The sequence below is a fragment of the Vollenhovia emeryi genome, unplaced genomic scaffold (genome assembly GCF_000949405.1).
Source record: "Vollenhovia emeryi isolate VEMERY1.0 unplaced genomic scaffold, V.emery_V1.0 DF939266.1, whole genome shotgun sequence".
Taxonomy (NCBI): domain Eukaryota; kingdom Metazoa; phylum Arthropoda; class Insecta; order Hymenoptera; family Formicidae; genus Vollenhovia; species Vollenhovia emeryi.
The window spans coordinates 209,700-226,139 of record NW_011967100.1 but is presented as its reverse complement, the minus strand read 5'-3'; the positions used below and the strand labels follow the sequence as shown (position 1 = coordinate 226,139).

The 16,440-nt window shown below is 33.8% G+C and overlaps 3 protein-coding genes across 7 annotated transcripts in view; 2 read left to right on the top strand and 1 right to left on the bottom strand.

Annotated features, from left to right (window-relative positions):
- Positions 1-16,440, bottom strand: part of LOC105559522 — a 167,070-nt gene that overhangs the window by 102,842 nt on the left and 47,788 nt on the right. The gene's annotated exons all lie outside the window — the stretch shown is intronic.
- LOC105559520 (facilitated trehalose transporter Tret1-like) lies at positions 45-10,135 on the top strand. Of its 3 annotated transcripts, XM_012007875.1 has the most exons (8): positions 45-414; positions 4,390-4,486; positions 5,434-5,535; positions 5,846-6,136; positions 6,430-6,688; positions 8,513-8,799; positions 9,175-9,617; positions 9,716-10,135. In XM_012007875.1, exons 3-8 carry the CDS (start codon positions 5,475-5,477, stop codon positions 9,800-9,802), a joined length of 1,428 nt encoding a protein of 475 aa, XP_011863265.1. In that variant the 5' UTR covers positions 45-414; positions 4,390-4,486; positions 5,434-5,474; the 3' UTR covers positions 9,803-10,135. The 3 variants fall into 3 exon arrangements, with proteins under 3 accessions (XP_011863265.1, XP_011863264.1, XP_011863266.1); XM_012007874.1 differs by lacking the exon at positions 4,390-4,486; XM_012007876.1 differs by lacking the exons at positions 45-414; positions 4,390-4,486 and adding an exon at positions 1,422-1,440.
- Positions 10,320-16,440, top strand: part of LOC105559521 (facilitated trehalose transporter Tret1-like) — an 11,247-nt gene continuing 5,126 nt past the window's right edge. Inside the window, exons 1-2 of the mRNA XM_012007877.1 lie at positions 10,320-11,238; positions 16,221-16,346. Of these exons, the coding sequence (XP_011863267.1) occupies positions 16,280-16,346 (67 nt within the window). The 5' untranslated portion in view covers positions 10,320-11,238; positions 16,221-16,279. The remainder of the gene's footprint in view (positions 11,239-16,220; positions 16,347-16,440) is intronic.

The window sequence follows — 16,440 nt, the reverse complement described above, 5'->3', positions numbered from 1 at the left end:
TCAACTATAAATAATGCGATGTAAACAGCGGAGCGCACTCCTCGCTCGCCTCCGCCGGCCTGTCTGATAAAGAGAACCCACGCGACGCGACCGAGTCCTCCTCCGCGGCGCAAGAACCGGGAGTTCCGAGACTGCGTTTCGAAAGCCATTATCCTCCAGCCGTAAGAGACCGGGGAGGACGGTACCGCGTTCCCGTGACGTAACCCTATTTCGTTCCATTTAAGTTAGCTCTCAGCCTCCACGGTTTCGGCATCGCTCGCCTAACGACGCGTCCGGGGGATCGCCGCTCTGAGATTCGGGCACGCAACAGTTTTCGTCTACGTTGAATCGCCCGGCGCGAAGCCTGTAACCGAGTTTACCAGCTAAGTGTGTGACTTGTAATAATTGTTATCAGCGAAACGTCTTTTTTTAACGGTACGTATGAATATGAATAAACGCGAACGGGGATCGAAAAGCAGAGACGAACTCTCTCTTTTCGCAGCTAAGGGCCTGCGCCCGCGACGCTAGAACCTAGTTCTAGATTCGAGAAATATGTAGCCAATCAACTTGCAGCTGTTCCATAAAAGCTTTAGCTGCGAAAAGGGACGGTTCACCTCTGTTGTAAAAATGTGTAGCCAATCAACTAGCAGCTTTTATGGGATAGCTGCAAGTTGATTGGCTACACGTTTCTCGAAACTGGAACTTGGACCGAGCTCTAGCATCGTGGACCCAGGCCTTGGCAAATATAAGCCAGTCTCACGTCGACTTCAAGTTGATCGTTACACTGATAAAAAAAATATCTTAATCCAAAAATGTATTACTTTAAAAGGTATATTTCGTCAGATTGCCAGTATTGATATAAATAACATTTCGAATTTTAATCGACCTCAGCTGGCCACATTTATTGAACACGCTTTCACAACGTTGTATTAAACAATTAAAAAAAAACGGAACTGGTCCATAAAATTAATTGCAAAAATTGTGAGGCTTCGTATGTATGTTGGTCAAACCGAACGACATCTAACTACACATATCAAAGAAGACGAGAACAACATTAAAAAACACCCTAACAATCACTCAGTGGTCAGCGAACACCGCACGGTAACCGGACATGACTTTGATTGGTCATCCCCTGAAATTGTACATAATGAAAAGCACACAAAGAAAAGGGAGATAGCTGAAATGTTTCTCATTAAAAAAAAACCAAGAACGCCATCAACTTGAAAAAATGACACGGACAATCTTAATCCGACATATGACAAAATTATTAGCTTGGTCTAAAAACATCTCCGACTGTCTTGGTGTGTTTTTCTTATATGTGTATGTTTGTTACCCGACCTCTGAATATGAAAATGACTAAACAGTCTTTGTCTTACAATCATCGACTCCAGACGTTAGTGAAGTGGCTCTCGTTTTCAACAAATTGAGGCTGTAATTTCATTTGACAAACTCCGTAATAAGGTAGACCGACAATCTTTCTGCGATACTGTACAATTCGTTTATACTTCTCAGGTAAATTGTATGTTAAACATTTACTCCTAGATCTCACTTGATAAGGACCTAAACCAGAGATCGAAACGTTGTGAAAGCGTATCCAATAAATGTGGCCAGCTGAGGTCGATTAAAATTTGAAATGTTATATTACTTTACTCAAGAAAATTATTCATTAGGTGGCTCCTAATAGCTTGTTAACTTAAATAAGCAAATTAATACATGCGTTTCTTTAAATATCTAACAGTGTAGATAACTTTAAATTTAAACAATTTTACTTTAATTCTATCAAATGTTTACTAAGATATCAGTTTTACAGCGAAGAAAATTGGATTTCTTATTTGACAGAAACAATGATTTCATGTAATAAATAGTATTCTGTATCTTATGAAATCTTTAGTTGAATGTAGAAAATGTAATGATTTAAATTAATTTGCTTAATATAATACACAGATTTACTTGAAATTTAATATTTTTATTTAAATAGAATAAATATCTACTTTAAATAGTAAAAAAATAATTTTAAGTAAATCTATTGACTCAGTTTGCAAAAAAATTTTTGTCAGTGTATGAATTATTGGATACTCAAAAATTAAATGCTATAAAGATTACATTTTGGCGTGTGTGTGCGTTAAGTGATATAAAAAGAAAATCCTCGGGCTTAAATAAAATTCGGTACAAATTGAGATCATGCGGCGTAATTCCGCGTTAGTAAAAATATAGATGAAGCTTCCCTCTCTTACGCAAAGCGAGAGAGCGGTATCTCTCGCGTTGAAAGTTTACGTAAGTGGATACGCATTAAACGTTCACGTTACTGTAAGTGAGGCAAGCGCGCGATATTTCGTATAAAAATGTTATCTTTTTTTTTCTTGTTTCGTTGTTTGAAGAAGAAACAGAAAACTGCTTTGTCGCGCGTTACACGCCGCAGAGAGCGCAAACGCAAGGACGCGCGGTCGCCCGAGGAGCTTATTTGACGGCAATCATGCGAAATTAATTTTCGTGGCTGTCGCCGTGAAATTAACAGTTTCGAGCTGTGCGAATTCGTATTGATCAAACGCACGCAGTGATTCTTCCGTTGGAGGGGCGCTCGTACGTTACACATTTAACGATTTACCGCTACGCGCAAATAGAGGATCGTCGTTTTTCTATTACATTGGTATATTACGTGTGTACTTAGCACTCACGATTGGTCTCCGAGCGATGCCATTAACAGCATCGGTGTACCGTTATAAAGCCTGATAGGTTTTTTTTTTACAAACCGTTAAAAATATCACAATTTTTTTTCTGAGTGTTCTTTTTATCCGACATCATGACATTTTCGAGTATTTCGTTTCAAAGCTTTGCATTTCGCTAAAACTGAAATTGCGCTTTTTTTTTGGGACGATCAGATTTTGGAAGAAATTGTTCACGACTACGGCCGCGGTGGAAAAGTGCCGCGGTATACGAGTATAAGCGAGCAATAGTATATTTATGCATAAAATATCATTGCGGCGCCGGAAAAATAAAGATTACATTGATTTGAAGTTTTTACTCGCGGTTAACGTATATTTATATAAGATTAGTCATGCAATTGTCGCATGTGTCGCATGAAAAAGTAATAAACATTTTGTCGCATTTTTATGTAGAAAAGGATAACGTTTTATTACTTTTTGCGCCAGAAAGTGATAAAAAAAACGAGTAATACATTTAAGCGCAATTTGTACGTGCAAATCGGGACAATCTTGCGCTGTGTGTATACGAAATGGTCGATGTAATTTTTAATTTATCAAAGTCACGCGTATGTTTACCTGAATTAGAAAGCTAAAGCGGCGCCGCTGCAAAACACGTTCTGGGAAAAATTATAAATTCATCGTACGCGTTTCCTCCCCCCCCCCTGCCCCGAAAACTCTTCTCATTAAATATCTAACCCGCGAATACTAGAGCGCCCTGGTACACGTGTACTAGACTACACGCGTAATCCGTGTATTTAACTTATCCGTGTTTTAACCCGTACACGAATTTAAAGAATCTTCATTCACGTGAATCCGTGAACACGTAAATGTGACACGTGTTCACGAATATCCGTGAACGTGACACGTGTACGCGAACATCCGTGTATGTGACGTATGTAAACGCGTACGCCCCGACAGGGAAATTATTTAGAGAATTATGCGACGCAATCTGGATGAAGCTTAGAAGGCTGGAATTATGCGTACGTATTTTGAACAACACGTGCAGAAATAGGGATCTTTCGTTGAAAAATATTTGCACAATGCATTTCTAAATAGTATGTCGGCAAAACAGCTGCGTGTTAGCGGGGTCTACGGAGGCGTTTGTAAGTAAAAGTCATGCGAGACGAGATATAAGTAAATCCAGCAGTAAACACGTCCCAAGCTAAATCTTTTTTAAACATTTATTACACGTAACTGTGTTGCTGGGCAATTTTGCTTCGAAATGTCGAAATAATTGTGCACGATTTATCACCTAAATTGAGATTATCAATTTATGGCAAAAACCACTTAGAAATTTGATTCCTTCAAACCGCTGCGTTTTGGCGAATCAACTTTGTTGCAATTATTGTAAAATTTCCTCTTTTTGGATGATGCAATTATTGCACAATATTTAAAACACTTTCCTATCGGGGTAATAAAGTACTGTTAGGTGCCAAGTACATGCGTCAATACACGTACGCGTGTGATGTGTACACGCATTAAGCAACTTTACACATACTTATGCATGTAAATAAATGTTATAATACATGCATCATTTGATGTAAATTGCATAAGTATAATACATTTATTAACAATTAAATTAACTTAACATTTATTAATACTTTCACTTCTTTAACTCGAAAAACTTATAAAGTTACAAGATTGCATTTAAGAAAGTAGACTTCCATTTTGGTCTAAAAAAAACTAACATGTCGACATTTTCTGGCAGCAAACAACTTCTTTTTGAAGTGACAATGTTACCAGCCGCTGAGAGAAACATCGCTCTGAGCTTGCAGAAGACGTATACTTAAATACTTTCTGGAAAGGTATGCAATAGCAGGAAAATTATCCTTTCGAGCATTCCACCACTCAAATGGATCTAAGTCGAAACGTAATTGCGGCTCAGACAGATAGCGTTGCCACTGTGTGTCAATGTCCTGGCTATTGACCTCTTATTGATAAAGAAACTCCAAAGCACTATTCTTAGTGACAACTTTAGAGCACACATCTTCACTAGGAGCTACCGTTTTACGTGAGCTCCAATCTCCGCTCTTATCCAAATCTCGTATCCAATAGAAAGCTCTAGTGAATACGAGTGTCTTATTTTATGGCCGTTTATCGTAGCAAACCGCAGTGACGACTATTTATTCCCGAGGCAAACTTGGATTATCGACAGACGTCACAGTCGACTCGTCGCGAAATTGACGTATCTCATTGTCGAAAGACGATTCTTGCCGCCAAATAAATAAAAAATGTGTACGCTGTAAGCCGATATGAAATAAACGAGTGCCGATGTGTGGCGACGAAGTGACAGTTCAAGCCGGAGATAACCGTCATTTCCTCGATGTATCGTAGATACGTGCCGCCGCCGGGCGAGCAGATTTTCTGAAATTCTCCGAGGCTCATTCTAAATGTCGCGCGTGTCCAGTGATTTCTCAAATTCGCGCGTAACACGTGCGATCGTAGGTCTAACATCTCGCGCGGCAAGTTCGTCGAGTGCGCTGATTCGCTGTTCAATAGAGAATTTCTAGAGTCCCGACTGCCCTCTTCCACTGACAGCCAATTAACGAGTTCGGAAAAAATCTGTCACATGACAAACGGGATATCAGTCGTAAGATGCTTCTCGTTTCACGCGCGGTTGCGCATCGTTTATCCCTGTTATTTACCGGATGTTAAACGACGGACCAAATGATGCGTTACGCGTGAAACGGAACGCACCTTAAAAGTGAAAATAGTCGCGGCAGAATAACGTAATAAATTGTTTCTTCCCTAGTTGCATTCCTGGCACCCGTGTAACAGTGTGGCGGATTAAAAATGGCAAAAGTACTCGAGGCTCTACTACGACTGTGGCCTCAGTGGTTCGCAACTCTAATAGGTTAGTCAATTGACGAAATATTTATTTTAGTTTAGGACGAGAGGCCGCATTTCAATACAAGATCGATTAGTCCCAGTCTACAATAGATGATTTAAGCCCTAAGCTTTAAGAAATTGGACAATCACGGTCAAGTATGAGTAGAATGCGCGACTGTGATTAGTCAATTTCTTAAGGCTTAGGGCTTAAATCTCTATTGTAGACTGGGACTTATACTTTCGTGCGTCTCGTGTGTATTTTCTACGAGTTGAAACGTAAGCAGACTGAATTCGCATCGATTTGACGTAGCGTGTAACCAAATATTGTGCCGCAGTGACCCTGTTGTCCATCAGTATTGGTCTCGCGATCGGTTGGACGTCGCCTTACTTGGCACAACTGACCGGCGAGGATCCGCCGTTTCGGGTAACGGACGAAGAAGGGTCCTGGATAGCCTCTCTATTGCCTCTCGGCCGTCTCTTAGGCGCCATCATTGGGTCTGTCACTTTAGAATATATCGGTAGTAAGACGTCTGTCTTGTTCACGGGACTGCCGATGATCTTCAGCTGGATTTGCATAATATTCGCCACTTCCCCCGTATGGCTGTACGTCGCGAGGATATTTTCAGGTAACAGTATATCAGTTATAGCTGCAGCCATTTGCCGCAGTGGATTTCAATTGCTGCCAATAAAGTGTAGAATAAATCGATTCGTCAATCGTACCCTTCGTGGCGCTTAATCCTATTGCCCTTTAATCCCTAATACTTAAATTTTCCAATTCCCCTTTGGCTTATTGTCGTCTACATATATTCCGGTGTTTAATCAATCGCTTTCAATTTCGCGTCCATTATGCCTCTCATTTCTAAACTTAACTAAACTCAATCCAGAGGATTCGTAGTTAAACGTCTGTCGTGTACACCAGGTATATCGATGGGAATGATATTCAGCTGTTATCCGCTTTATATCGGTGAAATTTCGACGCCATCGATCCGCGGCGCCTTGGTGTGTATGATTATCAACGGACTCCCCATAGGCGCGCTCTTCGGTAACATAATAGGTGCGAATATGTCGATGATGTATTTCGGTATCATTAGCTTGATACTGACGCTATGCTACATGGCAATCTTTCCATTCTTGCCGCAATCACCGTATTACCACGTACGACGCAATGACACTAAAAGGTGAGTCGTCCTTTTATTTGTACAATTGTTTCACAAAATATAGATATTCCAAGTTGTATGCGACCGTCAACTTGGTTATTTAACGAGCCATGATTGATCCCAATTGATCCGACTGATTGCCTCAAATGACGAATGTTTATTCCCATCCAAGAATAGTATCTTTATTTGAGTAATTCACGTAACGAAGAAAAAAACGGAAGATTTTACTCTCGATGTATTTCCAATAAGAAATATTTCAAAATAGGTACACATATTGCGGTAATTTTCATGTTCGATAATAGCACGGTATATCACAGAAATTCTCGGCTAATTTAATGCATAAACTGCGGACGTTAAATAATTTATGGCAACGAATATATATATTTTATTAATATACAAGGTGCCCACTTTATCATAATTATATTTTTAAATAGAAGAGAAAGTTTTCAAGAAAAAATTTATCCCGATAAGTTTGTCCTATATTTTACAGATAACTCATTTCTCTCAAGTTCGTATTTTTTACCTTTCTGTTATTAATATTTTATAAAGTAAAGCTATGTATATTTTAAAAAATTCATTTCATTAATGTTGTATGAAAGTATCAAGTAGAACCTAAAAATGTGTTTTATATCAAGAATATATGGTAGATGTTTCATTCTAAAGTACATTAGCTTCCCGATAAAAAAAACTCAATACATACTAGGAATTAATTGATTCACGTAGATAGGAAAACGCAGCTGTATTTCATTTTTTGTCAATTGTCGACTAAATAGTCAATTCAAATAGTGAATCGAAGCGGAAAAATACACAATCAAGCTAGAAAATTTCACAAAACACAGCCTGTTCGGCAAATAAAATGTTTATATTCATTATATGATTTTAAAATTATAATTAATTTTGAATCGAAATATCTTTCGAGATGAATATACGACACAGAAAAAAATTATCGCTATACTGCGGCATAAACAGATATTACCAACCAATTTTCCAAACCTGTTATTCTAAAAAACTTTGTTTCTAAAAAACAGCGTTTACAATTTATATGTGGAATAAAATTAATGTAGTATGCCCCCAGCTTTTATATTCTTATAAAACCGCTTTAATTCGTAGAAATGATGAAGAAAGGGCAACAGATTCACAAAATATGACAAAGTACATTAAGTATTATAGGTAATACTTTTCTTAGCGTGAAAAAATCTCGTTAGTACTCATACAAAAATTAACGATTTGGAATTTTTTGAGGGAATATTTCACTCTTTTCAACTTTGAAGAAATTACTTATTTTGTCGTGTGTTTGAAGAAATGTTTACTTTCTGCAATTCTGTTATATTAGAAAAATATTTAACTAAGTGTTTGATATTAATTATGAATATTTAAAAATTATATTTTTTAACAATCGATATTAATTTGAATAACAATGCATGTCACATCTGTATGTACCCATTTACTTGTCCAATACATGTATAGTTTTCATCTCGCTATATCTTTTATACCCCTATGTTCTCTTTTTTTCTAGGGAATATGTGAAAAAAATATTTCATATATTTAAAAAATCTATATTAATTTGAATAACAATGCATGTCACATATGTACATACATATTTACTTGTCCAACACATGTATAGTTTTCAGAATTCATTTATATTATTTAAATTCCCTAGAAAAAAATAGAAACAGAAAAAGAAAGATATGGCAAGATGAAAGTATAACTGCAAATATAAAGAATGACATCATTCGACGATGATGGAATAATTACGACAATTGAAAAATACTTGGTATATTCTTGATATAATAAATTGTCTGTATAAGTCAACGATATTTTTATGTGTTATTACCACAATTCTAGAGCGGAACAAGCCATTCGATGGTATTATCGAAAAGTTGATGTAAAAAGCGAAATGGAGTCTGTGGAGCATTTTGTGAAGTCAACGTGTACAATGAGCATGAGGGAACGATTGGAGCAGATAAAAGAGCCGAAGAATCGTCGCTCTTTCATAATGATAATATTATTATTCATGTTTATGCAACTCAGCGGACTGAACACTATTATATTTTACATGGAGATTATTGCGAGAAAGGCAATGGTCACGTCGATCACACCTTCGAACCTAGTAATCATCGTCAGTGCAACTTGTATGTCTGAAATCGATACTAATTATTATCTCTTCTCACTCTAAGTTATCTTATATTGATCCTGTTGCTTCCACCACGAATTTATTGCCCTTGGAGTGAAATCTGTTCATTGTTAGATCGTGTAATCGTTGCGAAAAAAGATTTGTGATTGAATTTGAACGTTGAAGACCCGCTATCTCATATTAGAATCCTATCTCATATAATAGACGACTTTCCTCTACTAATCTTAAGACGTTTATATTTAATATTCGCCCACTGTCTAAAAAGCAATCAGTAGATTATCAATGAAAACAGGGAATAGTCACTGATTGATTTTTAGAGAGCATATTACTGTTAGCATTACAAAAATTAAACATGTATTCAATTATTATGCAGGTATAATTGTCGGCTGGGCGAGCGTATTCGCCATCGATCGTTGTGGTCGCAGAATCCTATTAGCGATCTCATCCTTCGGCGTGATGATCAGTATGGCGTTGTTAGGTTTGCATTTCGTCCTGCTGGACTATGACTTCGATCCCAGTAATCTGGAGTGGGAGGTGATCTTGGCGTTACTGCTGTTCCCGCTAATGTGTTTCGGACTCACACCAGTACCCAGCACGATGCTGAGCGAAATATTTCCGTCTGACTTGAAAAGCATGGCTGGATTCATCGGGGGCGTCACGGCGGCGGTATTCGCGTTCGTCGCCTCGAGGACATATCAGCCTCTGGTAGATCTCATCAGCGAGAAGTATGTCTTCTGGTTCTACGCAGTGATCATCATGATCAGCCTCGTGTATTCGCTCACCGTGGTGCCAGAGACGAAAGGAAAAACGCTGCAGGTAATTCGATCACATATTCCACATCATTACGCGGCATAGAAAGTTTTATTCTGGGTTTGCCATAAATGTTGCATGTTAACCATTGCCAATGTTAATAGGAAATTCAAGACATGATGGCCGCAAGAAGTGCCACTGATAGATCACAACAAGAGATGCGCGTTGAAAATGGAAGTAGTCAAACGTAGCGAATTTCGTAACTCTTTCAGAATATAGAATAGTATTTAATTTAGTTACGAGAGAAGAAGATATGTATGTGCTTTTTTTATAATACTGTATATACAACTATGATTTATATAAATAATTGTAAAAGGAATTATTTGTGATATAAAAAATAGCTGATTATAAACAACCGTATAAATCAGCGGAATAGATTCAAGATTAAGTACAAATGATTATTTAGAATTAGAAATGGAAAAAGATGAAACTGCTTGCCTAAAAATCTTGGTCATTTAGGTGAACAGTGCCATTTGAATTTTTTGTCGCGTATAAAAAATAAAAATATCAGCATAATCACATAATAAATTTCAAATTTATTATGTTCATAATAATAAAAGCATGCAGATACTCACGACATTCTTGTTTCACACACATACACACTCACCTCCACACACACATGCGCGCGCGCGCGCGCACACACAACAAAGACTTCTTAATACTTAATTAAAATTATATTACTAATACAAAAAATTATTCTCTGTAATAAAAATTAATCAAACTTTGTTATTATATATTTAAAAAAGTATACGATTTACGTAATTATAATAATCGGTCAACATTGACCGTTGAATTAAGAAAGAAAAAGTCACTATTAAATAAAGTACATATTATTGAGTTGAACAAAAAATTTTTTCATTTTTCTCTTTCTTAGAGATTCCAAAACAAACTTTATGTTTCAAGTCAAACATTGTTAAACAGAAAATTGAATATTTTTTTAGACTACATTTCTATGTTATTTTTCAGATCTTATTCCGATTTATCGAGTACTTATTGAGTACACAATTATGTCCAACAATCGACCCCTGTCTATTGAAAAAATGAAAAAACTTTTTGTCGAGTCCAATATAATTTTACTCATTATCGTTTAAGTTTAGATAGTCTTTCAATCAGGGATCAAGATTGAAAACCAAATTCTTTCTTTTGCCAAGTCAAAATCGGACTGAAATTCTGCAACAATTTATATCGCCAAGATTATAATCAAATCAAATAAATTACTTCCAATTTTTTAAATTCTCATAGTTTGTACGAAATTTATTATTTCTCTATTTGTGTTCTATTGGTTTACTTTTTTCATACCATGTACGTTTCCCTCATTTCTTTAGGTTACATTTCAACTGCTTATAAAATGATTCTTATATTCAGGTAAGACGTTCTACGTGATAAGAAATACGGCACAGTAGTTAATTATCTCCCAAGTATTACCTATTTATTATTCTTAAAAACGTGGGGGATTGATTGGCTACAGTATTACGTTTTATCGCGCAAGGCACATTTCTTCTGACGCGTGTGCAAGAACCGTAAGTTATTTAACCGCATATTGCGTTGTTCAGTTTATATCTTACGTGCTTGGCATCGACTGTTCTTCGTTTCAACGTCGTTTGTTTTATCCTTTACACATATAACCGTAAGTTAATTTTCAACAATATTAATAGACTGTTAACAATTTTGTATTAATTAGAAGCATTTACTTTCATTGAGAAGCATCCTTCTTTTTAGAAATCTTTAAGATAATTATAATATTTTATATTAGCATTATATAATTTCGTATTAAAATTATTGATAATATTAAAGAATGTTATGTATATATGAGAAATGGTTCATGAAAGCTCTTCATGTTATTTATTCTTTAAATAGATAGAGTTCTCTGAAGAGAACTCCATTGGATTGAAAACTTCAATATGTTATCGCGTTTGCATGATTACAAAAGTAGGAAACACAGTAACATAAACCGTTAATGTGAACTTTTTATATACAATAAAAAAGCTATTTCACAATATATTTGCATTTATCGTTACACTGTAAATATTATTTTAATTGTTTGAACTTGAATTTTAAATAAAAATGATTATTAGTAACTCATTTAATTATACTTACGATTTAACACATTTTCTAACAGAAATTACGAAACAAACTTTTTAAAAAGCATCTAACGCATTATCATAACTTTAAAAAAATTATTTTATTAACGTTTCATTAAGTAAATACAAAATAACTGACAACATATTGCAAAAAATATATTCAATTAATTATAATAAAATGGAGAAACGGATATTTTGATTTTCAAAATATTATAAATATTATAAATCCATTCAAGTATACGATAGAAAGAAAATTAAATAAACTATCCTTATTTCGCCGAAATTAATATAAAAAAATATTTTCGTAAAATTTAAATAAATTTGAATAGCGCGTAGTCATAAGTTTAAGTTAAAAGTTTTAATATAAAAGAATCACCAGAATCGTAATCGCAATGATTCAAATTTCAGAGTTGTAAACTCTTATAAAATTTGTGTTGCATAGAATTACATATAGTAAACTTATGGCTTCAAGAAACTCGACCTATCTACTTGTAGATCGAAATTAGGACTCGGATTTCCGTTTTTCGAATAAACGTTTAAACGTTTACTAAACGTTTAGTAAACGTTTAATAAACGTTTAATATACGTGTAAACGTTCAATATACGTGTAAACGTTTAATATACGTGTAAACGTTTAATAAACGTTTACTAAACGTTTACACGTATATTTAACGTTTACACGTATATTAGAGCCTAGTAAACGTTTAAACGTTTGTTAAGTAAAAATACGTGTATTCGGAAAAACGTTTCTAATAAACGGATAGCAAATTATACGTATAAACGTGTTTCCGTTTAAACGTATAATAGCGAGCCCTAATCGAAAACCAACATTCTCAAGATGGGTCTAGAAAGTCTTCCTAGCTAAAATTTACAATTCCCAAACAACACATAGATGTCTAAAAGACATCTTTGAGACGTCTTTTGGACATATTAAATCGAATTATTAAATAAATCCCCAAAGTCAATGACCTCGTTTTTTAGCTTGTGACAAAAACTATTAGGTATATGTAGTTTACAATATCATAAATTACAACGAAATTTGAATTTCTAGGTTGTACTCGTATATACTTTCTGTGTTTTTTATAAAAAGTTTAAGATTTCAAAATCAAATTCTTTATGTAGAATGTTAGAAATGGAATATAAAATGTGCAATCTGTGCATAAAAAAGAAATAGTTGAGTTTAAATCGATAACGAAGCATTCAAAATTCATTGTTATAAAATTTTTGAAACAGTTATTTACTCGTAAAACTATCGTAATATCCAATATATGCGATAAACAGCTATTGATATCATGTAACCGTAGGAAACGGAGGAATTTTTCCTTTACTCTTCGAAAACAACTTGAACTCTCTAACGTATGAAACTACTCAAAGAATTACTAAACAAAATACATGTTTTCTTTGTGTACGGAACATAACGAAAAAAAATCAATAGACATTGTAGAAAGGCAAAATGTGATCATTTCGGCTTTTGTTTCGGTTCAAAATGTATGCAAATACAATAAAAAATTTTTATCGGGTTATTTTATATTATTTAATTTTTCAAAAAGTACACTCAGTTGAATCACATTTTATTGTTAATTATTTTCCATGTATTTCATTCCATGTATTCCCTCGTTGTACGCTATACTTATTGTTAGACAAAGATTGCCCACATTGGACCAGTTTACAGTAAAAGCAAAATATTTGTTATTGAGAAAAATATACACAGTGCGTTATTTTGTGATTCATCAAAGCATAAACGTAATCTTACCATTTATTAATTTTTTAATAAATAACGCTATCAGTGCATTCCAGGAAACTTGTTACTAAACGTGTACCCAATTTGGACCGTTGGTCCTAGTATGGACACTACTATTATTCATTACAGTGTTTGCTATTAGTCGGTCGGTAATTAGAGAAAATATTTAACTAAAATCAACACACAAAACGTTGTAACTGGGAAACTACTTTCTGTACTGTACTCGACTCGGCAGCTAATTCAGACCAGTGTTGTCTCCCGTTACAGACTAAACGTCTCATTAAAAATGTCTGTCTTTACAACCTTTTAAAGTAGTAGTTTCTAAGAAACGGTCCAATTTGTTCAACCTTCCCCTTCTTCTATTCTAAACAACTGCATTGCGGTAATCGTGTTTGATAACTGCTGAAAGTGCGATTAAACCCAAAGTTGTATAATTGGGCGAGTAATTAAATTTTTTACGAACAAATTTAATATTAATTAGTTTGACGATACGATTTGCAGCATTTCGTTAATTTTCTTCTTGAAGATATTTGGTATTTCGCGTAGGTATCATATATCAGATCGATATCACTTGAATTATAAAAACGAATAGACTGCCGCTAATGTGTTTACGTGTTCTGGTATGTACATATGGTACAATCAAACTTCTGTACCGGAATACGTGAATTTTATTCGCTTGACAAACTTTAATCACGTGCAATTCAGAACTTACTAATTGTAAGGCCGAAAAATTTTTGAATTAGAATTTTCGATTATAATGAAATATCAGAATGCAATTCACATATAATAATTTAACATTTCAATAACATCACATCGACAAGCAGTAGCTTGCAAAGTACGAAAATTTGAAATGTTATAATAATGTAAAAACCTACGTAAAAATAAAATGCAATTACGTAAAATAGCGCAATTCAATGGCATAATAATTTCAACTATTATATCGTGAAAAAAGATTTCAATAATCCAAGAAGTGCTAAGAATTAATAGCTGCGTAAATAATTTTGTTGATTGATTTGATAGAGCGATAACAAAATTAACACATTTTTAAATACATTTTCCTGTTTACAACCGTATATTTCTAATTTTATGTCAAATTAGATTTTAAAGTTTTCAATTCTTTATAAACCGTCTAATCAAGATGAAAATTTAAATTGTATGTAAATTGTAATTTAACTTATATGTTTTTACTTATTAATAATATAAACGGAACAATTTAAAAATAGCCAAAAATCGCTTAGTTACATTGTAAACATTAATTAAGTAACTATTATATCTATAAACGTACGCGTAATTGGTTCTGAATACACACGTGAACAGTCTGCTATGTCAATGTTTAACTTTCATGACTTATAAGGCTGAAATTATTCCGATTGTGATAATCTTGCATTAGGACTTTTTTAAACATCAATTAATCTTTAGGATATGCAATCAAATTATGTGTTTGATATTTTTGTGTAACAATAAGATCACGTTTGTAAATGTAAATACTTCTATATTAATATAAATATAATATTAATGTAATTATAATGTATAATATATATGAGTATGACGTTAATATAATAAAAAAAGAAGGAAAACTCGAAATGTTGCATATATTTAACGACTTACGTAAAAATTAATAAAAGTATAATATTTCATATACATCTTGCATAACTCAATGTCAAATTTCGATTATTATCACTGCGGAAATCCGGTACTTCGACACAATTTGATAAGAATTATGAAATATTAATCGCGTAAATTATTTGAACAATGATATCGATACTAATTGATGTGATAGCACAATGATGTGTAAGGTTATTTCTGTCTCACATAGAAATATTCCATTAATATACATTGTATCTCTCTTATCTAGGACATAAAGTTAAAATTTTATGTAAATGATAATCACGTATCAATTAAAATTAAATTTTTAACATAATATGTATAGGATGCAGGGTGATGTGTTTAATTATAACGTACGAAATTAAACAAATAAAACCAAAATTTCTGTAATATAACTTGAGGTGTAAAAATGAAATAAAAGAGTGAGCGTTATATAATAATGATTAAAACTTAAGCAAAAATTAATAAAACTTTAATATTTCGCTTAATCTAACTGGAATTGTATATTGTTGTATATTAATAAAGCAATAATATAAGTTTTTAATTATAGTGTTGTTTTCTTAACTAACATACTATAATTGAAATACGAAATGCATAATTACTACACACAGAAAAATATTATTGTACAGTCAAGAAAAGTAATTACTCAGTTTATTTTATTCCGTATAAGTAATAGTTTGCTTCAACAAAGAATATTTTCTTAATAATAGTTTTAAGATATACTTGTTACTAGTCTTAGAAAAGCTTGCCATCTTATACTCAAAGAAAGAATTTATTCTTCTTTGAAGAAAATTATAAAACTTATTGAAGAATTCCGTATGCTTCTTTTAATAAAATCAGAAGAAACAAAATTGTTTTGCTTCAAATAATTCTATGTATTCTTGTACTAGATTCTATGTATTCAAGTACTAGACTTACTAAGAACCAGAATATGTTTTGAGTAAATATAACACTTGCGACGACATTATGATAGATTTGCGGATATATAAACTTATCAAATACTTGGAACAAATAATATTTACTTGCAGGTAGTATATATTTTTCTGTGTGTAGGTAACTTGAATAATGAATGATAAGACGTCACCAGTGCTGCAATTCTTCTGCAGATTACACAGCTGATTAAAAAATGCTTACATTATCTCCATGACGTGGAACGGTTCTTACGATTCGTTAATTTTCTAGTAGAGAAGAGAGTTGTATCTATCGAAAACGGCTCAGTCATAAGTAGTCTACAGTCCACGATGGATTATAAGACAGAAAAGGAAATTAAAAGAGTGCATTGGCCACAGTGGATCGCTGGTGCCGGAGGTATGTATTCCTTATACGATATTAGCGTGTTAGTATTATACTGTTGCCAATAAAATATATTCGTATTTAGTTGGAGGAATATCTAGTTGAATTT